General features: G+C 51.7%; 2 protein-coding genes across 5 annotated transcripts in view; one reads left to right on the forward strand and one right to left on the reverse strand.

Annotated features, from left to right (window-relative positions):
- LOC122382702 (DNA-binding protein D-ETS-3-like) overlaps positions 1 to 2,592 on the forward strand; it is a 42,742-nt gene extending 40,150 nt beyond the window's left edge. Inside the window, exons 6-8 of the mRNA XM_043368382.1 lie at positions 27 to 264; positions 1,350 to 1,552; positions 1,847 to 2,592. Coding sequence (XP_043224317.1) covers positions 27 to 264; positions 1,350 to 1,552; positions 1,847 to 1,992 — 587 coding nt within the window. The 3' untranslated portion in view covers positions 1,993 to 2,592. The remainder of the gene's footprint in view (positions 1 to 26; positions 265 to 1,349; positions 1,553 to 1,846) is intronic.
- LOC122382701 (mucin-19-like) lies at positions 24 to 25,223 on the reverse strand. 4 transcript variants are annotated; one of them, XM_043368379.1, is made up of 12 exons: positions 24,914 to 25,223; positions 23,705 to 23,984; positions 22,642 to 22,785; positions 22,054 to 22,242; positions 21,464 to 21,688; positions 21,024 to 21,174; positions 12,585 to 20,764; positions 12,266 to 12,326; positions 11,948 to 12,082; positions 11,456 to 11,632; positions 10,220 to 11,034; positions 9,692 to 9,846 (listed from the first exon to the last, which is right to left on the reverse strand). In XM_043368379.1, exons 2-12 carry the CDS (start codon positions 23,822 to 23,824, stop codon positions 9,835 to 9,837), a joined length of 10,209 nt encoding a protein of 3,402 aa, XP_043224314.1. In that variant the 5' UTR covers positions 23,825 to 23,984; positions 24,914 to 25,223; the 3' UTR covers positions 9,692 to 9,834. The 4 variants fall into 4 exon arrangements, with proteins under 4 accessions (XP_043224315.1, XP_043224313.1, XP_043224312.1 ...); XM_043368380.1 differs by lacking the exons at positions 9,692 to 9,846; positions 10,220 to 11,034 and adding an exon at positions 24 to 147; XM_043368378.1 differs by lacking the exon at positions 10,220 to 11,034 and having other exon boundaries at positions 8,316 to 9,846; positions 24,914 to 25,220.
- Positions 25,224 to 26,531: the final 1,308 nt, after the last annotated feature.

A 26,531-nucleotide genomic window follows, 5' to 3' on the forward strand; every position in this document is an offset into this window, starting at 1 on the left:
CCCCGCTCGCTCCGTCCACCCCTCAGACCCGTACCAGATGTTCGGGGCGACCAGCAGTCGGCTGGCCAGCTCGGGTACCGGTCAGATCCAGCTGTGGCAGTTCCTGCTGGAGCTGCTGTCAGACAGCGCCAACGCCGGTATCATCACCTGGGAAGGCACCAACGGCGAGTTCAAGCTCTCCGATCCTGACGAAGTGGCCAGGAAGTGGGGAGAGCGGAAGAGCAAGCCGAATATGAACTACGACAAGCTCAGCCGCGCGCTCAGGTGAGGAATGGATGTGGATCGTGGAATGTACCTATGAATGTATGCTTACCGAGGTGGGCCAAGGGACCAAGGGACTGACACGATGTTCTGCTAATGGGGTTCGGTAGGAATCTTTGAAGGATGATCTCTGGAAAATGTAGTCTGTTTTGTATTGAGAAAATGCGCCTTGGAATGTAACCAAATTTACTGAAATGTGTATCGCCAGTCAGTCATTGAATCACCGTCGTCCTATGACGGTAATATTTTCCAAGATACCTATAAGAAACAGGTAGGTCCGATGTTTTGAGTAAAGCCCAGTAAAGCCCTGGTGACGTCACTGACATTTCTTATATGGAGAATTTCGCCCATAAGGAAAATATTTTACATACGGAAATTTGTATTTCATTAGGAAAAAATACATTCTTTCAATTTCATCATGAAACTTATATAATTTAATTAAAAAACTTGAAATCCTTTGAGTGCTTGTCCCAACCCCTGCTATACCTTTGGTCACGTGACTTCCATGATAAACTTTGCGTTTTGCAATGTTATGACTTAAACAGAAGCAATAAATGTTACAAGCGTATTATTTATGATGTTTTAGGCAGCAATTGTGTAATAACATCCTTGAATTATATACATTCTGCTTAAAAGAGGTCACGTGATATTACCAGATTGTGCTCGGACAGCATCTTCTTGAACTTCGATTTTGAGTACTTTTTACCTTCATTGAGTCCTAACAACGGATGTTTTTAGTTATAAAATGAAGCAATGAATCTATTGAGGGCAAAATTTAATCATTTTTGCACTTTCAAGCCGGGCTATCCTGGCATGAACTTCGGCCGGTTTGTGTGTGAAGCCTATGGTGAAGGGAAAACTTCACGCCCGGCTGACGTCACAGACCTCGGCTACCAAATCGTGTCCGGTGGGGGTCGATATTTTCTATGCAAAATCGTCAAGGACGTAGAAACACTCGTTCGATTTTAGCTCAGTTCACGCCGTTTTCACCGTTTATAATATTCGCTAAAGCTACAGCGATAAATCTATACGCTCAATCAAAAACGAAGCACAGCTCTGACCAAAATATCCCTCCTCGAACGTCACAGGTACTACTACGACAAGAACATCATGACCAAGGTGCATGGCAAGCGGTACGCCTACAAGTTCGACTTCCACGGACTGGCGGCAGCCACCCAGCCGGCCGCCGATCCTGCCGCCTACAAGTACCAGGGCGACTTCTTCATGGGCTACCACAGCTCCTCAAAGCTGAACTTCATGACTCCCCACACGCCGATGCCGAGCAGCACGGGTAAGGACGGCTTGGGAGCTTAGTTTGGGGCATTGTGAATTTGGTTTGATAGTTAAGTTTTTGTGCCGGTTGTTGGGTCAAACGGGCAGTGTATAAAAATTGGAATAACGACATTATTGCGTAGCATAACTTGAGCGTCGTTTTGATTCGCTTTGCAATAAATAGTGCAGGATCTATGTAAAAGCAACACTGATTCGTTTTGTTGCAAACCTGAATTTATTTCGAAGTCGCTATGCAGTCAGACAAAGACATTGTAAAAGCTCGACACTGACAATTTCTGCCTCTCATTTCCAGGGAGCATATTCCCGTCGCCGTCGTCTTACTGGCCCAACCCGAGCGCCAACCTGTACTCCAACATCGCCGCCGCCTCGGGCCACATGACGTCACACCACCCCAGCCACATGACGTCACACATCTCGTCGTACCCGCACTATGCGTGACAGACCCCCACCAAGTGGTGGATATGGAGCCCGCCTGACGAGCATGGCGCGAGCGAGAATTTCTGACGAGGGTGCTCCGACTGTTCCGAACAGCCAGAAATGGCAGTGGTTTGATTATGTTTAGTTTAGTCAATGTGTTATTTATTCTTTGTGTTCATATGTGAGTGTTGCAATGCTTTGTTGCTATTTAATCATTCAAGACTGTGCTGATTTTACATCATTTTACATAATGCTCGAATACTCCCGTTGGGAATCATTGTTTGATCTCAAGATATCCGTCAGTTTATTCCAGCAACCATGTACAAGTGTATAGTCGATATATTTAAACAGGTCAGAAATGGTACTGTGATAATGCCTGAATACTCGTAATATGCATAGCTAGTTTGGCGCTAGGGCCGAGCGAATGTTCACATCTGTAGCAAATGTCGTTGAGCTCCGTGGTTTTGACAAATTTCCGACTCGTGAACTTGTCGAAGTTGATGTCAGTGAACAGGATGGTTTAGTTGCAGCGTTGATCCTTCGAAACCTATGTGTAGGCGTTTATTTTCATCCCTCCTCATGTTTAACCCGCGCACCGACGGGGGTCTGCGCCAACTTAGTACCGACGGGGGGGGGGGGGGGGGGGCGGATGACCGCCCCCCCCTGAGATCTCGAGAACGAAGCAAGATAGCGACAAGCGGTAAACGGCATCGGATACGCACGGACAAGGTCTACAATTTTTACTAAGGTCATTTTCAGGTCAGGTCAAAGATGACGTCACAGGGGTCGAAAAAGTCAAAATGGCGGCGCTAGATATGGAGAGGGTTTTTTCTCGAATAACTTTCGAATTAGTCAAGATAGGAACAAACTAAGGGCATCATCGTGATCCTCTCGTCAATCCGCATCGAATAATATATATGTTGACCTCGAAAGGTCAAGGTCAAAGGTTGACCTCAGGTCACGTGACCTCGAGGTCATCATGTATATCATTCGATGCGTCTTGACGAGCTGAACACAATGAGACCATCCGCGCGGCTGTATCTTGTTCCTGTAAGGAGTTATTGGCAAAAAACCTTTGGTGACCTTTGATGACGTCACATGACCTTACAGCTGCCCAACAGCAAAACAGACCTCAAGGTAGTGAAGGTTGATCGTATGTGAAGTCATGTATGGTATATGGGGCCATTCCGACCCGTTTTAGTGGTAAAAACAGGGAGTTGATTTTTCCCCCATTGACTTATAATGGGGAGGTCGCGAAATTGACCTGACCTTAGGTCACCGACATCAAAATTCCGAGATATACAAATTGTAGCTACTAATGACCTTATAACATCCTGCGACTTTCAAAGGCCTCCGACATCTACTGTAGCTCTGGCACGGTGACAAAGTTGCAAAAAAGTGACTTGAGGTTGGGTCATTCAAAGTGACCTGGTGACCTGACCTTAAAAGTTAGGAGGTTCAAACTTGCACACCATGTGTAAAATTGATGAGAGAATAGTCATACCAAATTTCGCGGCGCTACGCGCCGCGGTTTTCCCGCTATCCGCGAAAAACCTCAGGGGGGGGCGGATATCCGCCCCCCCCGTCGGTGCGCGGGTTAATGTGCGTTTAATTAACAGTTCCTTGTCATTCTAGTCAGTCTTGTGATTGTGCAATATTGTGGCTGATGCTCCATGCCAGAGTTTATTATTTTGATAAGTATTTAAGGTACATTCTGGAGGATATTATGCATGCATGTTATTATATTTATTTACGAGTATGTTTCATAATCATATCGTCATTTATTATTTATTAATGTGTGCTGTAACATATTTGTTAGTCATCTCTTGGGCATCGTTTGGCGTATGTGTCCTTCTTAGAACGTTCTTTTGATGCCATCAAGGTGACGTTTATGCCAACTGGTGTTGTCCACGTATTGGTATTATTTTTGGGCACTTTATCTACATAGAGGTGATAATTTCAGTGTTTGACAGAATATTCAATACGACCCAATGGGCTTGTAATTGAGTACCGAAACCGACCCGATCGGGCAACAAGCATACATCTCGATTTTGTAAATATAGAGAGAGCGCATTGTTAAGTCATGTGTACAAAGATGTCATGGGTGCCGCCGTCTAAATTGAGAGAAATAAAACTGGTTTGAGATGAAGTGATTGTCTCGTATTTCTACCTGCATGTTACCGATATTATTTGAGTATGCCATGCATAGCAAGCGAAGGCGAATTTCAAAGTCAACGAAACTGAAAACTTTGTATCTGGAAATATTCATTTCTTAGGCTCGAGAGCCTGCGCTCGCACGTGCTATCCTCTGGAGTCCCCCTCCCCCATCGCCCCCCCCCCCGTCCCCGTGCTGTCGGCTGGAGGCGGACAATCTGCCGCGACGGGCCGCCTCTGGCTGTCACCGCTGTCAGGACCGAAAGTTCCGCTCAGCAGAGCGAGGAATCACACACTTTTCTGAAGTGACGCGCTGAACGCAATCCGTCTCAGTCTGTCGCCGAGCGACATATCTGCGCTAATCATTTCACAGATGTGCTGGAGTTCAGTTGGTTAGAGCGATGACCCGTGACTGATGCCAGTGATTATTTATTTGATGAAATGAACCGGACTGATGGGACCGTCGCTAAGGTGTTAGGAGCCGGCGGGATATTTATTTATTTATTGTTTATGTCTGATATTCCAAAGACGACTTGAAGTCCAGCAAGCCCACCTGCCGTTTATTTTCAACTGCATGTTTCGACATCCTTACACCACAGTCCACAAATCACCGCAAATGGGACGATTACCCTCAATTCCCTCTCCTCTCCGGCTGATTCAGCCCGCCCTCTACCTACATATGTGGCTGAGTGGCTTGGCCGTGTCCTCACCAGTCTGTTCTGACGAGGACTGGTCGAGTCTATAGTCTGGTCTGGTGAGGAATGATCGGGTCTGTACTTGTATAGCCTGGTCTGGGTTAGGATCAGTCGGGTCTATGTAAGTACATATAGTCGGGTTTTGGGTGAGTACCGATCGAGCCTGTAGACGGGTTTGGCTAGCACTGTTAGGGTCTGGCCGGATCGATCGAGTCTGTTGTCTGGTCGGGTGAGGAGTGATCGGGTCTGTAGCCAGGTCTGGGTGGAGATCAGCCGGGTCTGGACTGATTCAGGGTCTCTACGTGGGTCTGGCTCGCATCAGCAGGATCTTTATTCGGGTTTAGCCAGGACGGGTCGTTCTGAATAAGTCCCGTCTAGCCAGGACCGGTCGCTGTCCCAGTAGCGCCTGGCACCGAACTTCAATGGACCGGTCAGGTCGTCAACTGACCCAGAATCGAGCCACTCCCATATCGATTCCGACACTGACTCCAACTCCAACGAGCAGTATTATTCTGTGACTATCACGTAATCTTACCAAGACTCTGGCACTGAGTCAAACTCCAGCTCAGGCTCTGCCTTGATATCCGCTGATTCATTGGTCGCAGCGTCTTGACTCGCATTGCCGTTCAACGGCAGTGTCTGGGCCTTGTCTGACAGACTGGGGACGGTAAAAACCGTACGTTGACTTGTGACAGGTCACAGCCGGTTGGCTGAGCCAGACACGTAATTGCTCACTGCTGCTGTACTACCGGATTGTCGTGCAAGAGTTGACAACCGGACTAATTATAATAGACTGGGACTGGATGGAAGCATTTCATCGAACGCTGCCGGAGTTGAAATAAAGGCCGGCACAACTTCTGAGATCTATTTGTGCGACAAAATAGCGTCATTCTGTTACTTGCTACACATGGGCTGGTTATAAATAGCAGCAAAGCTATAAACGATCTGCAAGAAAAATACTGCAGATAATTATCTGGCATAATGAGGCGCCACTCTTCTTTTCAATGCGCATTCTGAGACTACCAAAAGTTGAATATTTTGCTCCCAACACGTCCCTGCACCCAGTTTACCCAAAACCTGCTGCCGATGCAGAGGATACCCGCATCCTCCGCGTCACCGCCCGAGCATTAGAAAGCGGCCGTTAACGGTATCTCAGCCCACTGGTTTCTTGAGCCGGTTATCTGCGATTTGAGCTGACCTCTGCGGCACCTCACTGACCTCTGATCCCGACTGACCGCGGCCGACCGCCCCAAGAACCGGCCCAGCTCCCGGGCGGTGGGCAGGGTCCGGTTTAGCGCGTCATCAGCCGCTGTGTGTCCGCAAATTGGGTCGGAAGGTCGGCGCGGATGTATCCGCAAATGCGAAGCTCCGAGCTTCCGCCTGGTGGCTGTCGAGGTCGAACTGAATCTAAGTGTGTCATTGTTCTCCTGAGTAAATGCGCAGGTAAGTTTGCAGAGTTTCATCGGGACAACCGACCCGCGTTATATACCTGTCTGCATTTTAATGCCACCTAGTCATTTGGCGACCGAAAAAAACCGTTTAGGATATTATTTCTTTTATTGGTAGAAAAATGTTAATCGCACTTTCAATAAATAGACATGCATATGTTACGGGCCATATGCTAACTCGGGCAGTATGCAAACTACCCGGGCAGTATGCAAACTACCCAACAGCCCGGGCAGTATGCATACCGCCCGGGAAGTATGCATACTACCCGACCCCTTGGGCAGTATGCATACCGCCCGGGTAGTTGGCATACTGCCCGGGTAGTATGCATACTACCCACCTTTTATCTCACGGGCAGGATGTTTACTCGGGCAGTATGCTGACCGTGGCTCGTGAGGCTAGTTAATGCAATAGCTCGCACGCTATGTCAATGAAAAACACTTTAACCCGCGCGGGGCCGCGCTCGGCCCGTGCCAGTTTTCTTTTTTTTTGGGGGGGGGGGGGGCGGTTGAACACCATTAACTCGACTCCTGTGCCACTTGGCGGCACAGGAGTAAGCTGCATGTAAGATGCGGTAAGCGGCATTCAAAATAACATAAAAAATCATGAAAAACTCCAGTCATGTTTTAAGTCAGGCCAAAGATCAGGTCACCAAAGGTCATCAAAGGTCAATTTTCACCTTTTTAACTTCTTTACAAATCGGCCCACAAGCTCGGAAGCTAATAGAGCTAAAGCGCCGCAGAAATACGCATTCAGTAGCTCTTTTAACGCTTTCTGGAATAAGCCCTCAAAGTTGACCTAAGTTTAACGGTGTAGCCTCTAAATGGCAACAACGCTTATATTAGCTGTTCTGACGATTTATTTTACGGCAAAATTAATTTACCTTAGATAGTCAGACATTGCACCTTTGCCGGCATCGTGTTCCTCTCGTCGAGACGCGTTGAGTTAACTATAATTTGGCTTTTGAGACCACTTTAAAATTTGACCTAAGGTCAAGGTCATGACCTGACATGAAAAGGTCATGTTGGTTATCAGGCGATCCTTGTCATCGACGTAAGCACATCTTAGGTTGTTTCCATCGCTCGAATACCTCTCCATAAAAAATAATCGTCAAAAAAAAACTTCTGCAGAATTGTTATGACCTGACATGACCTCATGGTCATAAAGAAGGGTCACCACAACTCACAAGTGCAATTTTCCGATTCGGTGTGTTGTGTTTACATGGAACCCGATGTTTGAGAGCGTTTAGAAGGATTTTTATCCAAAAAGGAGTCTTTCAACTCTCTCCTGTCAACTTCTAAGAGACTGTGTAAAATTGGCCTGACCTTAGGTCATCAGCTGGACATTAAAGTTCCAATGCATTTAATTTATACATACTTTTATTGTTATTGATCGCTGAAAGTTTCAAAGCGATCGTTCAGTCGGGGTAGCTTGTTCGCCATATATGGCGAACAAGTTCTAACTTTTCTGAGGTAAGGTCACTTGATCTGCACTGCAGTTATCTGACCTTGTTACGCCTTACATGTAAATGGTCTCATGCAGCATTAGCTATTGAAACTGTTCTTACGCCCTCTACAGGTCCAGATGCCAAACCAAAGCCAGCGAGTGATGGAACTATAAACTGTCTTCATTTCAGATGAAAATGACTTGTTGGCCGCTGGCTAATAAACAATTAACCTCTGGGGAAAAATTATATCTTTATATTCCAATTCTTATTCCATCCTAAGATCCTTCAATCGGTAAATCGCGTTTGACGGCAAAACAAACTAAGCTACGTTACTCAGAGAGCCATTTTTATTTTTAAAATGGACATGGAATGCACAACTTCAAGACGAGAAGCGGGCAGTATGCAAACTGCCCAAGCTTTTGGGCGGTATGCATACTGCCCAAGGGGTCGGGTAGTATGCATACTACCCGGGCGGTATGCATACTGCCCGGGCTGACGGGTAGTTTGCATACTGCCCGGGCAGTCTGCTTACTGCCCAAGTTAGCATATGACCCGTAACACATATACACAATGAATAAATAACAACTGTACAAAACAGCACATCAGTAGGAATCGCCCGTGTTACAAAAGCGACACATTTGGCACACGTAAAACCACATTATACCTGCTCATAAAATATGCCCATTATACCTCAGGTTGACACTACTAACGCACAAATGCCAAATGCCAGATTGCAAATGCCTCCACGTACCCACATTGGACCCATTTAGCCCTGTTCATCAAAACTAGCAACGACGTTCGAATAGCGCCGAACGCGCAACAATAAAGCCCCGAAGAGTTTGAGCGCTAGTTTTACACTGGCGGTGATAGCGTTGAGCGTGACAGCGTCATAACGTCTGTCTTCACACGGACGGATTATAGTCTACCCCTGGCGCCTCAGTAAACAGTGACTGCCGAGGGAATTGTCTTTGTCACCTGCTGCTGCCTTCTGTAGTACCGCAGCAACTGAGGTTTCACTACACTGTCATATGAACACCACTTTAGCGAGTGGAGTCACCCGTTAGATAAGCGCTCCCGCCGTCAAGCTAGCCAGCAGAAGCATCACCGGGAACCCGAGCACCGCCTTGGCCGGCATGCCCTGTAGCGTCTTCAGCTTCTGCGCCAGTAGGCTGGAGATGCTGGTGCCGCCGCCGTCCTCCTGCTGTTGCTGTTGTTGGAGTGTCAGCAGCGTAGCCACCTGCTGCGGGGTGTACTGCTGCACGTGGACGGCTTCGACCGTGGCGTATGGAGCGCTATGCTCTGTTGAGGCTAGCACGTGTGGCACCACTTCAACATACTCCTCTGCTTGGACTGGCTGAACATGATGTACCTGCTGGACGTGCTGAGCCTCCTGCGGGACGGCCACCACCGTCTGCACCTTCTCCGGGGCGTAATGCTGCTGGTAACCTGCCAGAGCAGCCTGCTGTAGGGCGGCCGTCTCCGCGTGGTGCGGACGCGCAACACTGACATGGACCTCCGACGCCGGCTGTGCCTCGTCCAGGGTGACCTGGAGAGCCTGAGCCACCCCCTGGGCGTGCACGGGCTTCACGACGTGCTGAACTGTGGGAACGACTTGCGCCTGGACTTGGTGAACTGGGACCTCGTGTTGAACTACCTGTACTTGCTGCACAGGGACTTCCTGTTGTACAACCTGCGCGTACTGGGGCTGCTCGTGTTCAACAACCTGAACGTACTGAGGTTCCACCTCCTGTTGTACAACCTGAACGTGCTCTACGGGCACCTCTTGCTGCACAACCTGAGCATACTGAGGCTGTACTTCTTGCTGCACAAGCTGTGCATACTGAGGCTTGTGCGGTACAACCTGATCATAGTACGGCTGTGCTTCATGTTCCACCTGCTTTTCAACCAGCCGTACAACTTGTACATCACCCGACTGCTCGGGCGCCACTGCATGCTGATAAGCCGTCAGCGCGTGCTCCTGATACTCGGCCAACTCTGACGGCTCCGCACTTCCCACAGCCAGATGAACTTGCTGATGTCCCGGAGAGTACGCCACCGATTGGTGAGGCGCGCCCAGTTGTACGTACTGGGCGGCAGGTGCGTAGGCGGGCTGGACGTACTCTACTCCCGGAGCTGCGGAGGAGAGCTGCGCGTGAGCTTGCTGATATTGGGGTACTGAAACGTATGGCACAGAAGTCTGCTGTACTGATGGGTGAGGCACTGATGCTTGCTGCACTGTAGCATACGGTACTGATGTCTGCTGTACTGAACCGTACGGTACTGATGCCTGCTGTACTGAACCATACGGTACTGAAGGGCGAGGTAGTGATGTTTGCTGTACTGAAGCGTGTGGCACTGAAGGACGGGGTACCGACGGACGGGGTACCGAAGGGCGAGGTACAGACGTCTGAGGTACTGACGGCCGAGACACAGAAGGATGTGGTACAGAAGTCTGCGGTACCACCTCAGCACCCGGCGCAGCCGATCCAAAGTGTACCGAGTTTACCTGGGAGGCGGAGGCCGGATCGGGCGCTGTTCCAGTAGCTCCGTACTGCTGCTGAAGGGCGAACAGCTCCTGTAGCTTGGTCAGCTCGTCGGCCGGAGGTTCGGCCGGGTCTGCCGGACGGACCACCGGCCGGCGCTGGACGGTCACCGCCGGTCGAGAGGGCACAGTCTGGGCTCCACTGTTGACCGGAGCAGTGGCTGCTGTAGAGCCTGCCCTCACGGGAGCTACACTCTCGTCAGCCTGGGCGTACTGCTGCTGCAGCAGGGCCAGCCTCTCGATGTCCGTAAGCTCCGCCGCCGGGGTTTGACTCTGGGTAGCAGTCGACTGTGCCACGCCGACCGGGCGGGTCTGAGCTATCTCCGCCGCGGGCGCCAGCGAACCGGCCCTAACCGGGGCGACACTAGCCACCCCACCCGCCGGAGCGTACTCCTGCTGAAGCAGCGCCAGTTGATCCAGATCACTCGGCGTCGCAGCCGCCACAACCGCCGGCGCGGCCTGCTGGTACTGCTGCTGCAGCTCCGTCAGCTGCTGTAGCAACTCCTGAGGATCGGTAGGACCCTCGGCGGCATCCGCATCCTCGGCCACTGCCAGGATGTCGCTCAGGTATTGCTGTTTGAGCGCCTCTAGACGATCCTCCTCAGTAAGAAGCTGAGCAGGCCGCTGGGCCGGGGCTGCTCCCTGCGGCGCGTCGGCCGATGTGTCCACTCGAGTTGGAGCCGGTGTGCCGGCGAAAATGATACGGTCGTCGGTCGGCGGGGAGACGAACCGGTTCGCCTCGACGTACGGCACCAGGACGTCGTCGGTGAGGCTCAGAGCTGTGGAGGGAGAGGTTAGATACGACAAGGGGGAAGGAAACCATGCCTATGACGATCATAGAATAAATAATTTGGGATCAATGCGGTACAAGAACACAGCTTGAATGGCAATGATAAAGATATAAAAAGAACACAGCTTGAATGGCAATGATAAAGATATAAAAGTTTCCGTAGCATTTTACAGCTATTCCTACTCGAAATAACGTCGAACAATACGTCATTCGTGTTTCGTAGTTACTCGACTGAAACAAACAAGCAAATAAAATAACTCTGGCATAAGTGTTAAACACAGTGCTATCATCAAATACTCCATCCTACTCGCTACCATACCACTCCCACGTGCGTTCACAATCACAACCCTCCCTTTTCTACTACCATCTACATTCTACATACAGTCTATACCCTCATCCCGTCTACTTACTCAGCGGCCGGACATCGGCGAAGACGGTCGACTCAAACAGCCGGTTATCGGCACCGGTCAGGAAGGCCAACACGTACGGCTTGGCTGTGTTGATGGGCTGGTAGGGCGTGGGGCCGCAGCCCTCGCACAGCACAGAGACGCTGATGTCCATCTGCGGGCTGACCGTGAGACGGACACCTGCAGGGGGAGGGAGGGGTAGGTTAGAAATGGGGTACGGAGAGGGATGACGTGTGTGAGTGTCCTTATAGTTCGGGGTTATTATCTGGATCGAATTGGCTCGCTCAGACAATGCAAGACGATATTCTTTGCGTAATATATTCCATTTACACTTCACAGATACGATCAAACGTTACGATTACGACCAGCAAGGCACTGCTCTCTGTAATGCCGACAAAATTTACTATAAATTAAAATACAAACATTTGTCTAAATTAAAATCAAGCACATGACACCATGCGCGGGACTTTACATGTGTGTACAGTGTACACTTACCCGACATATGGAAGAACAACGGGCTTCCCTCCAGGACACGAATGAAGTCCTCAAAGCGCGATCCCTCGATAGTCACAATCGAGATCCTGGGATTGTTCCTCACGACGGCGATTATGTCCGACCTCCGGATTTCACCTGGAAAGAGGCGATAGGTTAGATGCATGTCCAGACGATAGCTCTCACATCGAATAAAAAAAAAAAAACATCAAAGAAAAGACGGTATAAAAACTAATTTTCATTGAGTGGAGTCATTCAGTATGTCGTGGAAATAGCCATTACATGCACAATACTGGCTAAATGCATTTCATTAATTTGTACCTTGCCAGGAGCCTCGGAAGACATCGCTGGCCACAAACGTTCCTTCGACTTCGGCTCTCAGCTGTGAAAGAGCGAACATCAGTCAGACAGCGATAGGGGACGAGTTAAAATAAGTTCATCAAATAAGACGGGCTACGAGCTATTCAGAGCCATTTATATATCGTAACATACGCAGAGCGAAAGCATGAAAAATGATTCGTAAGCATCGTATCTCACCTAATAACATCTCGAAAAACAGCTATCCCCCAAAAGGGAAACACTCTCCAAAACTTTTTTGCCCTACCACACTCGACCCCACCTGGTCACGGTCCCAACTCACCCTCCAGCGAAGGGCGTCTGCGATGATCTTTCCCATGGCGCACTCTGTTCCGAGGCAGTCGGTCAGCTCCCCGGCGATCTGCCCTGCCGTAACCCCAAGCACGGGATCATCCCGTGTCGGAGTCTGCACTCCCTGTGTGGCGGGCACGGACTGGATGGGTGGAGACGGCGCACCGCTTGCCGGGACAGGGGAAGGAACGGACTGTGGAGATGGGGCGATGGGGGTAGCGACGGCGCTGGGTGATGGAGAAGATGGGGTGAGGTCTTCCCTGACCGGCGGAGTTCCAGGAGCGGCGACGGGGACGGGAGCAGGGGCGGAGACAGGGATGATGACAGGGGCGGAGACAGAAACTGAGGCGGGAGAAAGAGGAGAGGTGGGGATCACGGGGACTGAGCCGGTCGACACTCCCTGCCCAGTCGGCAGCTGCGGGTAGGCAGAGGGCGGCACGACTCCCGCGTCCACCGCTCCCGGGCTGCGGACGGGTACGAACGCCTCCTGTCCGGACACCGGCACCAGACCGGCGGGGAGAGACCCGGTCAGCAGCGCCAGCAGCTGACTCTGCGACAAGCCGAGGGAGGAGAGGTCCTCCTGACTGATAATCGCCATCAGCTCGTCCTCGGTAACGTGGGATGGTATAGACGGGAGGAACGGCCGCTGGCCCGGCGTCGGACCCGAGACAGGGACGGCCGGCTGGGCAGGGACGGCCGGTTGAGCAGGAACGCTGCCCGGCTGGATAGGAACGCTGCCTGTCTGAGGAGCGACAGCCGGCTGCACAGGAACGCCAGCCGGCTGCCTCAGCGGTGTCTCCGAGTCCACCGGCTGAGGCAGATACTGAGGACCATCTGCAGGCTGCTCTAGAGGAGCCTCAGGCTCGGCTATCTCGTTAGGCGACAGTTCTTCAGGTTCGGCTAGTTCAGGCTCTAGCATATCCTCAGGCTCAGCAAGCTCTAGGGGGTCTTCAGGCTGGGCAATCTCATTTTGCGATAGATCTTCGGGTGCGACAAACTCAGTGCCTAGTACGCCTTCAGCTTCTCCAGACCCAGCCTCAGTCGGTATTCCAGCCTCTCCATTCTGAACTTCAGTTGGTATTCCAGCCTCTTCATTCTGATCCTCAGTTGGTAGTTCAGCCTCTCCATTCTGAACTTCAATTGGTACACCTGTCTCTCCAGTCTGAGCTTCAGTTGGTATTCCAGCCTCTCCATTCTGAATTTCAGTTGGTATTCCAGCCTCTCCATTCTGAGCTTCAGACGGTACTTCAGCCTCTCCAGTCTGAGCTTCAGTCGGTACGTCATTCTCTCCAGTCTCCATCTTAGTCGGTACCTCAGTCTCCACATCAGTCGGTACTTCAGTCTCAACTCCAGTCGGTACTTCAGTCTCCTCAGTCTTAACATTCATCGGATCTTCAGGCTCAGCAGTCTGAGGCTCATCAGCCACCACCGGCGCGTCTCCGCCGGCCTCCTCGTGGGCAGCACTCTCATCCTTCACTATACCGTGAATGGCACTGATAACCCCCGACACATCACCCGCTCCTCCAGGCAGACTGGCCGCATCGCTCGCCGGCAGCGCAGGACTGTCAGAGCTGGGGAGCTGCTCTTGCTGTTCGGTGACGATACCTTGGATGGTGTTGATCACGTCCGTAGCACTTTGTGCTGGAGCACCAGACTGGCCATACAGGGGTTGAGAGGGGAAGTTCTGAGGTGATGTGATCTGACTGAGGGGCGGAATCTGGGGCTGGGATGGAACTGGTTCGATAGGTTGCACTGGAGAGGGTTCTTGTTGCGGGACTTGTACAGGTTCTTGAGGCTGGAGTGGAGAGGGCTCTTCAGTCTGCACTGGTGACTGTACTTCAGTCTGCATGGGCGATGGCTCCTCAGTCTGAGCTGGTGAGGGTGATTGCGGCTGAACTGGAGACGAGTTGTCAGACTGAACTGAGGATTGTCCTTCAGTCTGAACTGGAGAAGTCTCCTTTGGCTGATCCATGGATTGTTCTTCAGACTGAACTGAAGCCGGTTCTACTGGCTGAGTTTGAGAAGAATCTTCGGACTGAGCTGGCATAGGTTCTTTAGACTGAACTGGAGAAGGCTCTCCAGCCTGAACTGAAGAAGCCTCTTCGGTCTCTGAGACAGGGACTTCGGTCTGAACTGGGGAGACAGTGTCCACTTTTTCTTCTGCTAGAGGGGTCTCCGCTCCCGGAGGAATGACCTCAGCATCTTCAGCGTCCGGTACAGGAGCCACAGAGTCAGAGGTAATTTCAGCCTCTGGGTTCACGGCAGTCGCTGAGCTATCCGCGGTAACTGAGCTTACTCCATCATCTGGGCTCGCCGCTGCATCAGCGGTTACTCCGGCCTCTGGGCTAGGGTCAGTCTCGGAACCCTCAGCGGTCACAGGTCCCTCTGCAGTTGCTGAGCTTGCGTCGGCTTCTGAGCTCATATCCATCGCCGAGCTCATAGCGCTCTCTGAGCTAGCATCAGCGGTCTGACCCTCCGGTGCCTGCTCAGGACTCTCGGCCGGTTCCCCGATCATCACTCCCTCCGGCATGTTATCCTTGATCGTCTGTAGGATGCTCTCCTTATCGACCTCCACCGCTTCAGCCTCTGCTGAGGGAAGGTACCCCTGCTGCTCGGGAGTGTCGGGTCTCCTCGATGGAACGAAACCTGACTGAGATATGGCCGTCAGAGGGACGAGAGAGTCTAGTGGTGCGGTCTCCTGGGGGTTCTGTTTGTTCGGATACCAGAAGAGTCCGTTCGCAGGGAGGACGGCATTGGTAAGGGAAGTTTCGATGTCCTCAGCGACAAGGTCGGTTTCATCATTGTCAGAAGTGGGCACAGGCTCAGCGGTATTAGCATCAGAACTAACCGCGGCTGAATCAGAGCTCAGTTCAGTGGGCTCAGGATCGGAACTCACTATAGGAGTCTGAGAATCGGAGCTCACTTCGGCAGTATCAGAACTAACCTCCGCAGAAACAGGGCTCACTTCAGCAGTCTGAGAATCAGTGTCAGCGTCTGCACTTACGGTTTCAGTATCAGCATTCACTTCGGGAGTATCAGAATCAGAACTCAATTCAGTGGGCTCAGCATCGGCACTCACTTGAGCAGTATCAGCGCCTGATCTCATGGGCTCAGAATCAGAGTTCACCTGAGCAGGCTCGGCATCAGAAGAGCTTACTTCAGCAGTTTCAGAGACTTTGCTCATCTCGTCAGACTCAGCATCTGAGTTCACTTCAGGAGCCTCAGAGTCTGAGCTCACTTCAGCAGTTTCAGAGACTGGGCTCACGTCGGCAATCTCAGCAGCAGAGCTCACGTCAGCAGGCTCATCGCCAGCGCTCACGTCAGCAGGTACAGAATCAGAGCTTACTTCGGCGGACTCAACATCCGGGCTAACTTCGACAGCATCGGAATCTGAACTCATGTCAGCAGTCTCAGATCCTGGGCTCACTTCAGCAGTCTCAGAACCAGAGCTAACTTCATCAGCATCAGTGTCGGAGCTCACTTCAGCAGTCGCAGTATCTGAGTTCGCTTCAGGAGTCTTAGTGTCTGGGTTTACTGCCTCAGGCTCAGCATTGGAACTCATTTCAGCATTCTGGACATCAGAGATCACCTCAGGAGTCTCAGGGTCGGACATCGTTTCCGTAGCTCCCGAGTCTGAGTTTATCTCAGCAGCTCCAGAATCAGAACTTACCTCAGCAGGCGACATATCAGAACTATCTTCCGCAGCCTGGTTATCAGAGATTAATCCAGTCATGTCAGAGGCTGGGCTCATTCCAGCAGTCTCAGCATCAGAGCTCATTTCAGCGGGCTCAGAATCAGAGCTGACCTCAGCTTTCTCGGTGTCAGAGCTTACTTCAGCGGGATTAGTATCTGAGCTCGCCTCAGACGTATCAGCATCGGAGTTCACTTCAGCAGTTTCAGAATCCGAGCTCATCCCAGCATCGGAGCTTACTTCAGCAGGCTCAGAGTCTGGGCTGGAGTCAGGAGTCTCAGAGGTGGAGCTTGCATCAGCTGTGACTGGAATTGGGCTATCTGTATTCACCTCCGAACCGGGAATAACTGCGGCGCCATCAGAATCGGAGATGGGATTGGCAGCGTCAGCATCCGAGTTCACCTCAGAAGTATCTGAAGCCGAGTTTATTTCATCCTCGGAGTTAGGGCTCACTTCCCCGGCATCAGCAGCAGCAGGGGCTACAGCAGCCCCGGAACCTGGGGTAGCTTCAACAGGCTCAGATCCTGGGATCACTTCAGTAGTCTCAGTAACCGAGCTCGCCTCAGCAGGCTGAGCATCAGAACTCATCTCAGCAGTCTCGGAGTCTGAGATCACCGCAGCAGTCTCAGATCCTGGGATCACTTCAACAGTTTCAGAATCAGAACTCATCTCAGTGGTTTTAGAGTCAGAGCTCATCTCAGTAGTTTTAGAGTCAGAGCTCATTGCGGCTGTCTCGGTATCTGAGCTCACCTGAACAGTCTCCGTATTCGGGCTTACTGCCGCGGACTCGAAATCAGAGCTATCGTTCGCAGGCTCAGCATCGGAGCTAATTTCAGCAGGCTCTGAGTTTGAGCTCACTTCAGCAGTCTCGGTATCGGGTCTGACCTCAGGAGTATCAGTATCAGAGCTCACTTCCGCTGACTGAGCATCCGAGCTCACTCCGGCGGTCTCGATGTCAGAATTCGTTTCAACAGACTCTGGAACAAAGCCTTCGGTAGTATCGAAGCTATCGTCAGTAGACTCGGAATCAGAGCTGACTTCAGCGGGCTGAGTATCGGAGCTGATTTCAGCGGGCTCTGTGTCAGAGCTCATTGGCACAGACTCATCAGCAGAGCTCATATCAGCTGGTTCAGCATCGGAGCTTACTGCCACAGGCTCAGCATCGGAGTTAACTTCAACAGTCTCAGAAGCTGGGCTGAGGCCAGCAGTGGCAGAGGTAGAGCTGACTTCAGCGGCTTCAGCATCAGAGATCACTTCAGCAGCCTGAGAGTCTGGGTTCACTGCAACAGTCTCTGCGTCGGTGTTTCCGACAGCGGGCTGAACATCGGAGATTACTTCAGCAGACTCAGTGTCTGAGGTCATTCCAGCATCGGAGATCACTTCAGCAAGCTCAGTATCCGAGTTCACTTCGACTGTCTCTGCATCAAAACTCACTCCAGAAGTCTCTGCATCGGGGCTCGCTTCAACAGGCATAGTATCTGGGCTATCCTCAGCAGCTTCGGAAACTGGGTTCACTTCAGCAGGTTCAGACTCTGAGCCTGCATCAGCGGTCTCAGCGTTGTTGGTCGCAACAGCAGGACCAGAATCAGGGCTCACCTCGATGCCTGGACTAGTTCCGACGGGTCCAGGTTCCTTGCTGTCCTGAGATTCCTGGAGGCTGGTTACTGATTCGTCATCCTCAGGCAGTTGCTCAGCTTCTGCAGTGTTGCTGACCAAGCCTTCCTCGCCCTCATCCGCAGCTGACGATTCCTTGTTATCGTCTGCCTGGCTTCCTGATGTGCTGTCGAGAGTTTCACCATTAGTGTACTGAGCTTGGAGCTGTGCCAGTTTTTCTTCATCAGACATTACCGGAGCTGGCTCTCCCATATCTTCAGTCTCCTTCTCCGCTAGTCCTGAAAGATACTCTTCCTTCAACTCGGACAACTTGTCGGCATTCAGTTGCTGAGACCCGGTACCGGTTGTTTCAGGGACCTGCTCTTCGGTACTGGAAATTGCAGTGGCGGGTTCGCCTTCCACACCGGCCTGAAGGTTCAAGTCTCCCACAGCAGCACCAGTATCTTGGGTTGACGCAACAGGCTCACTAGCATCGTCCATTTGAGGTTCCTTCTGCGCCTCTTCGACGGTGGAGACGTCAGTTGGCTCGCTATCTGTGTTCGCAGCGTCGGCGGTGACATCAAAGACATTAGGAATAGCTGGCTGAGCGTCATCGGGTGAGGTCTCTTCGTCAATCTTCGACTCCGAAATCGCATTGGTCGGGCCACTGTCCATCGTCTCTCCAACAATCGCTTGAATGGCATCCAGGACGCCAGCCACAGATCCGATACGAGATGGCTCTGGTGCATTGAAAAGCGATGCATCGATGAACTGGAGGTTCTGTCCAGCGTCTTCCTCGTCATAAGCCTGAACCGGGTACTCAATGCCGACTTCTGTGCCAGGGGTGAGATCCGTGGATTGCTGAAGTTCGTTTTCACCATCGGTTGCTGATGTCTGATCCTGCACGGGGCTTGCAATCGACTCCTGAGAAGTATTCTGGATTTCGGGCGACGTTACTGGCGCTTGGTCTTGGACAACGGCCTGAGATTCTTCGTTGATAAGTTGTTCCTGAGGAACATCGACAGGGGTGGTCGCTTCACCAGGAGGAACAGGAGAAGGGTCTTGTTCAGCGTCTGACGGAGCAACAATAGTGTTGGGAGACTCGTTGACGGTCTGCTCAATCGCATCCTGAGCATTCGGAGTGTCACTAGAAATTCCATCCTCTTGGGAAGTGATTCCGATACCAGCAGCTTCCTCAGACGTGCCAAGGATCTGATCATCATCAACAGCAGCAGCCACATCGGCAGCTTCACTCGGAGAAACGTTGGCATCACTCGGCATCTTATCAGAAGTCTCGCCCTGAACCTCGACCATACTGCCTTCGATACTTGGAGCCTGGATAATAGGATCCTGGGCAATATCTGCGGTCTGCACAGCTTCGCTAGCCTCCGAGTTCTGGGCAGAATCGTCAGAAATCTCCGAAGAGACACTGGCAGCGTCAGAGTCCGAAACAGTGTCCACAGCTTCGACGCTTGCTTCATCCTGGACGCTGTCAGCAGTCTCGGAAGTTGCCATGGTCTCAGACACTGGCGGAACGGGCTCGGCCGTATTACTGCTAGAAGCGACGTCGTTCATCGGAAGGGCGCCCTCGGTGTCTGCAACTTCCGGGATGCCGTCGGCCGATACGTTGTCTTCGGATTGGATAGGAGCCGGTTCTTCAGATGCAATAACTGTTTCTGATGGCGTTTCAACTGCCTCAGGCTGAATATTGTTGGGGTCATTGACCTCGCTTCCTGTCACCGAGACCTCCTCACTGTTTGCTTCAACCTCGTCCTGGTTACCAGAGCCTTCGACTTCTGCATCACTTTCTTCAATGGTTGTCTCATCAAGCGCAGGAGTGGAAGAGTCGCTAGCCATGCCCGAGTCAGGCGTATCCTTCTCCATCAATTCCATAGCTTGATCTGCATCCGACTCACCAGTCTCATTGGTTTCCTTCTCGGAATCAGCCGTTTGCGGAGCATCGCCAAGCTGGACACTCACAGCAACCGTTTGCGCCGGCGGCATTCCAGATTCGGCATTCTTGTCCTTCATGACGAGCATGGTTGTTGCATCATTGTTCTCGCTCACTTCCGGCGCAAGAGGAGTTGAAACGTCATCCGATGCATTGGACGTCTCAGCGCTCTCACCAACTACAGGAGCTTCCGCTTCCTTTTCACTAGTCTCGTCACTTGTCTCTTGTCCAGTTGCCGTTCCGCTCGAGCTCTGCGTCATGCCCATGCTGTTTTTATCGACAAGCACGGCTGAGCCTGGCTGGTTCTCTTCCTCGTTTACAACAACAAACCTATCCTTGAGGGCTTCCACCTGAGCGGCTGTAAGGGGACCAAGGTTGCTCTTGAGGTCTTGAATTTCGTCGGCAGTCAACGACTCGGTATTCTGATCAGGAGAGACTTCAGTCGCGGCAGGAGCAGCTGCCGCTTGGTTCTCATTAGCTGTCGCGTCTTTCACATCATCATTAGCATCAACAGTCGCTTCAGTGTCACTGGTCGAAGCCTCTTCTTTCACCTGTTCTTCTGACTTCTCTCCCTCTCCCGCCTGCTCAACGAGTTGTTCCTTCAGCACCAACGCTTCTTGCGCTGACAGGGGCCCCTTCTCCGTTCCCCTCACAACATCGTCACCTTCAGTCGCTGCCGCGGTGAACGGTGGAACAAACGGCTGGTTCTCCGGAATGAACACCTCATCTGCACCGTTTCCTTCGTCGGCGGACTCGACATTGGTGGCAGTCACGACGTCAGCCACAGAGGGCGGCGGGACGTCACCGGCGGCCGCCTGTTCCTCAGAGTACTGACTGGCTGCCACACCAAGGGCTTCAAGTGCCTCGGCGGGTCCCTGACCGGAGCCTTCCACAGTGTCCATCTCAAGGAGGGCCAGCTGCTTCTGCTCCACGGCATCTGCGGAAGACGAGGGTACCGCCACATCAGATAAACTGACACTTAACGGTTGTGGGTCGCATTGTACGCAGACGAGGCTGGATTAAGTGTTAACAGGTTTGTTATTTATATACACTATGGGCAAGAGGCCGAAACAAGCACATCTTCCCAAGATGACTTCGTAGCCTGACTCACTCAACGATCATGATAATATAAGGTCATTCATACCAAACTTCGCACAAGTATTTTGATCCCCGTAATAGCCCAACAGCCACCTCACCTCTGTTGGTGCCGTCGGCGACGGTGAACATGCCGACTCCCTTGGTGACCTGGTTGGTATCGTCGAACAGCAGGCGAGTGATGCCGATCAGGTGGTCGGTGGCCAGGGGGATCTCCAGCAGGGGCACCACAGTGCCCCACGGCTGCTCAATCTGCGTATGGAATAATAAGGGAACGTCAGGACGCGTTTAACACTCGTTTGCGGGTAATGTGGGAACTGGGAAGACGGTTCAGCTTAAGTAACGACAATCAAAACAATGCTTCACGGATAACAAATGAATGATACAAAGCAAGCATGTCGATGGTGACACCAAATTATCTCATAATAGCTGCATCTCGGTAGAAAAGGTAGAGAATCGTGTTCCTCCCGCTTCAAGTCATGTCTCCAAAGTGTCGTTGCATAAATCAATACCAACACATTTCCACCCTGCCATCACGTACCGCCTGCGGGAAGGACTCTGTCGCGGCGGCGCGGGTCTCCACCGGTCCGGTCACCACGGCGTCCAGACCGCGAACTTCGCGGGCGATCTCGGCGTTCCTGCGGTGTCCTGCGCTGCCCAGCGCGATGACGATGTCAACTCCCCGCTCCTTCAACCGCCGCACCTCGCGCTGTACGGCGGGCACCTCGGCCACGATCGGCATACTGCCGGCGTCCAGCAGCTTTTGCTGCGGGGACAGAAAGGATGGTGAGGTAGGGCTGATTGGACGTGATACTGCTGAGAAAAACTTAATTTCATAATATAATACATATATTGCATAATATCATAATGCCTTGCATAAGAATATATTACTGCATTATGCGATTTATTCCTACTTGAGGTTTGATTTCGGACAGATTTAGTAACCAAGAACTTTTTGTTCTGCAAATGCGACGGTAAAATTCGAACGATAAAGGTCTTTTTACTCGGAATAACTATTGCTGGGCAACGCACAGTTCCTAAACAGGGGTAAAGGCTATGCTACCCGAATGAACCAACGTGACAAGCAGCAAGGCGTATCACCCGGTATGCCCGACCCTGAATCCAACTCACGTTCAAATAGCGCGACACAAATCCGACGACTCCGACAGTCTTTCCGCCGATGTCGACGACCGTCGAGTCGGCGACGAAGCGGCGCAGCAGCGAGGACCTGATGTTGGACACGACGAACATCTCCGGGGAGCCCACAACGCGCGCCATCAGCGAGCTGATGCCGCCGTTAAAGTCCTCCTTCGAGAAGGCCTGTAAGGCGATGGGGAGGGATGTGAAGGTAATGCGCGGGGTAAGCACGGCCGGATGCCTGGTATTAGGTACCGATTACGTGAACGTCATTAGCACTCGAAACACAATATGAATTGCTAGGAACATTGCTAGATAAAAGGCAAATCTTGATAAAAATTGTCAATACTTAACACAATACCAACAGCATTGTTGTAACATTCATAAAGTGCAGGTGCAGCAACAAAATAGAAACATAGCGAAGGTTGATTCAACTGTCTCACAAAATTCACCAGCGTATCCATTTCTCCTCTCACTTTTCCATCGTTCCACCATCCCAACACAGTCCCATTCTCCCACCACCCTCCTCGAATCCCACCTTCCCACACAGTCCCATCACCCCACCGTCCTCCCGTTTCTCACCGTGGCCGCCGGGCTGACATCGGGCACCCGCAACTGTCTCCGCATTGCCCGTCTCGTTCCGCCGGTGTTTAGTACCAGCACATTACCCTGACCGTGACTGCGGGCTAGTCGAATGGCATCGGCTACCTGTTGTGTGTATACGTCCTGTGAATAAACGCGGGGAGGTTAGATGAATAGTGATTGAGATGGCCTGATAGGGAAGGGTGCGTTCGACCTGTTTGTGAAACTAATAAGTGATAACAATTGATATCTTCTGATGCTGTTATGCATTGCGCATTTTGTTGGTATGTTGGCATTTGTATCGTAACGGGATGATTCGGAAACTGATTATGATTCACGGAGCTATTTATACGGCAGTCTCATCTGACATCTCACCGTAACAAAGAAATGCAACGTATTGTTCCAAGCAATTTTATGAGCAAATGTCATCCGTATCATCTCCAAGACCTGAATCCTAGCGATAGCTCCAAAACATCGGCGTCCACGTTTAGCGGCGGACAGCGCACCGTTCCGCAGCACGATATAGGTCACGTCACGCCGCGGTCACCGGGTTGACATCGGCCGTCGCTGGCCGCAGTAAGCCCCTGTTCACCTACATCACTGCAAACCGGGTGGAACAGAGAACCGGTCCGACTTGTGGCTATGACAAGCCGCCAGACAACGGCACGTTAGGAAAAATTGGAGGACGGCACGGAACCGCTGCATCTTTTACATTGTTGATGAGGTAAAAAGTGATTGATGTCGCATGCACTTTTAGCATATTTTGGCTATGACAAGTTTGGGTATTTGGCTTTGCATTCTTTGGACGTTTGACGTAAATTGCAATCATCGAGCATATTTGCAGCTCCTTTATCGCAATGGGTTCAAGGGTGACCCATTTCAGCCATCATAGGCCACAGCAAAAAGGGTGTCTGGCACCGATAATGTAAAAATAAAGGAATTGTTTTACGCATCCTAACCTACAACAGCTACGTAGCTACAGGGGTTTTCTAGGACCCTTTTCTCCAATGTATCAGAGTGCCCCAATGCACCCCTCCCTTGTCATCCTGTCCACCTCACTGACCTGTTTATCGGTGACCGGGTGCTGGTACTGAATGACAGTCAGTTCAAACTGACCGCCCTGGCCGCGTGTCGCAGCAGGCAGCAGAGCCGCCAGCGCTGTCCACCACAGCAGCCGACACATGGCTGGGACGCGTCCGACCCGGCCGGGCCGCGCCGCCTCGGCTGCTCTGAGAGCTCCTCTGGACAGGGGAGAGAGGTGCTGGGGCTGGTGCTGAAGTGCTGGTGCTGGGCGGCAGATTCGCACCACGCAGCTCGAGGGTTGTTGAGCTGCTCCTCTTCCTCTGTGGAGAAAAAATCGGGATGTGATAACTGAGAGAGATGCCGTAAATCAACCGTAATGCATTGCTTATGTAGTGAATCTGGTCGGTGCTACATGAGGTTACTTTGGTAATGTGCCATATTGTCTGGTGGCTAAGATATGACTTGACGAAAATATGGGGCTTCACCTACATCGATCAAAGACAAATGACATACTGTCTCATTTCAGCAGGCACTTCTACGATGCAAAAGAATGAATTAGCACACAGATATATCACGGACGAATTATAATCATATACACAAGACTCTAGCAGAGTGCAGACCAAGATTCTGAGTGCAGACAAGGCTCACATCAGTTGTAACACTTGCAGAGTGGCCTTGGGTGCGGATAATACCTCCTAATACGGTACTGTAATGTTATGCGATAGATGGGACAGCGCATGTCATTCGCTACAGTATGCAAGACGGTGTGAATTGACCCTGACATTCCGGTGGCGTATGGTCTTTGATGTATGTCCATGCATGAACAGAGGCGGATTCAGAAGTGCCAGGACGGTTACGTTGCTCTTTACGTTGCTCTTTTACTGGGATTATGGCTTTGCGAATAGCGGAAACCCAACACCGTCTCAGGTGTTGGTTTGCTGATCGTTTAGGACAACGGTATGAATTGCAGCTACGATTACATAACTGTCAATGTCGCTCTTTATTTGCATGGTTTGATGCTCCCAGAAGTGTTATTCACCGAAGTTATCGGTGCGATGGGAAGTGGGTAAACCACTTAGCACATCAGGATAATAAAAAACCATTCGATGAACATTCAGCACCGTATAGATGGCCAACAGCAACAACAACTGCACCTTACTCTGGACCAACACTGGGCCAGCCACCAGCCAACGCTAAGGAGGACCACCCATGTCTCCCCGTCTCACCCCACATGCCTCATATGTCTCACCTTCGAGTATCTCCAGCCAGCGGAGCGCCGACGCTCCGAGATGCACCGCCAGTGACAGACTGACCCCCGCTCTCAGGAGGTGCACCTGGTGCATTCTGCCAGAGCAGTTTCCGGCCGACTCCGGGTCGGGCGGCGTCTCCGGAGCACAGAGCTGGGGGCAGTGACCCAGCCCGGATGGACCGGCTGGACGGGCGGCGGCGCGCGCGCTCGGCTGGTTCCGGCCGGTTCCGGAGCTCACTGACGGGTCACTGGGACGGGCCGGTGTGGGACGAGCCGCCGCCGCCGCCGCCGCCGCCGCTGCTGCTGCCGCTGCTGGGGTCCAAACTGGTCCCGGCAGACCCGTCAGCGGTCGGGCAGCACACCTGAGCTCCGCGCTGACGCGTGCCGGGACCGTGCAGCCTTGGTCAGCGTCTGGTGTGCGTACTGATCCGGCGCGGCGGCTGCCCAGTGCCTGTTCGGCGGTGGTGGTGGTGGCGTAACCCGCCGGTCTAAGAAGGTGCGATAGCTGATAGGAAAGATGACGTCAACGGGGTGCGCTAGCGTCTGAGGGTCACTAGAAGGTCAGGGTCGGCGCACGTGACGAGAAAAATGCGCGTGCGGCAGACACACGTGAACGGCAAAGGTGACTCCGGCTCAGATTTATAATCTGATAACAGCCGCTACAAAGGAACACAGTGAAGAATACGACTAGGAAGTACAGGGTGGAAAATTATTACGCGAACATACTTTTTCGTCTTATAGCAATGGAAAAAGCGGCGGTGACATGAAAATTTTATCCTTTCATATATTCCTATTTATGTGCGATACACTGACAAAGGCGTTCAGGCATAATTGACATGAGCATGTCAAGCACTGTTGGCCAAAGCTTAGTCCACGCCTCCTGGAGCTGTCTGGTGAGGCAATCGATGTTGATGGCTAATAGCAGCTCTTAGACGCTCTCCTGAAGAGTCGCCTGGATATTTTTGATCAAATTGAGGTCTGGGCTATTCCGAGATTGACCATTATATGCCCAGAAGAAGAACAGGTTCTCAAAGCACCAGTCTTGCGTCTTTTTGGCCGTGAGAGGAAGGACTTTATCAATCATGAAGAAGAGTTTCTTTGCGTCGGGCACAAAAGTGCGCTCAATCATTTTGCCCCTTTTGGTGCATTGGTGGATTAGATAAAGAGACTCGTCGGAAGGATGTTCCACTAGTTGTATACTTTATTTTTGGTTGCCTTTTTGGTCACTACATGCAATTCTGACACCATCCGGGCGCTCATAACACGCTGATGTGTGTTCCTTTGCCGGATGTTTGAAGGTTGGGACGGGCGGGACGTCGGACGCATCAGCAGCCCCCAACGCGTTGTTCTGCAGGTTTGACGGATGAAATAGCTTCGAAGATGTCTCACCCAACCACAAAGCCAGCTGCCTGTCCTCCTCTGTTCAGGTTTGCCGGTCTTTAGAAAACTTAAATTGACAATCCTGCTGTTAATTCATGAATTTTGGCCATCTCGATTGTTTGTACGGCTTGATTTTCGAATTTTCACGGATTTATGTATGAATCGTAATATCTTAGATCGGGTACCCGGTCATAGTAAACCATTTCGCCTGTTTTCGGATCGACTGTTGTCGTTTGGT

Source organism: Amphibalanus amphitrite, unplaced genomic scaffold (genome assembly GCF_019059575.1).
Source record: "Amphibalanus amphitrite isolate SeventyFive unplaced genomic scaffold, NRLGWU_Aamphi_draft 000145F_arrow, whole genome shotgun sequence".
Taxonomy (NCBI): Eukaryota; Metazoa; Arthropoda; class Thecostraca; order Balanomorpha; family Balanidae; genus Amphibalanus; species Amphibalanus amphitrite.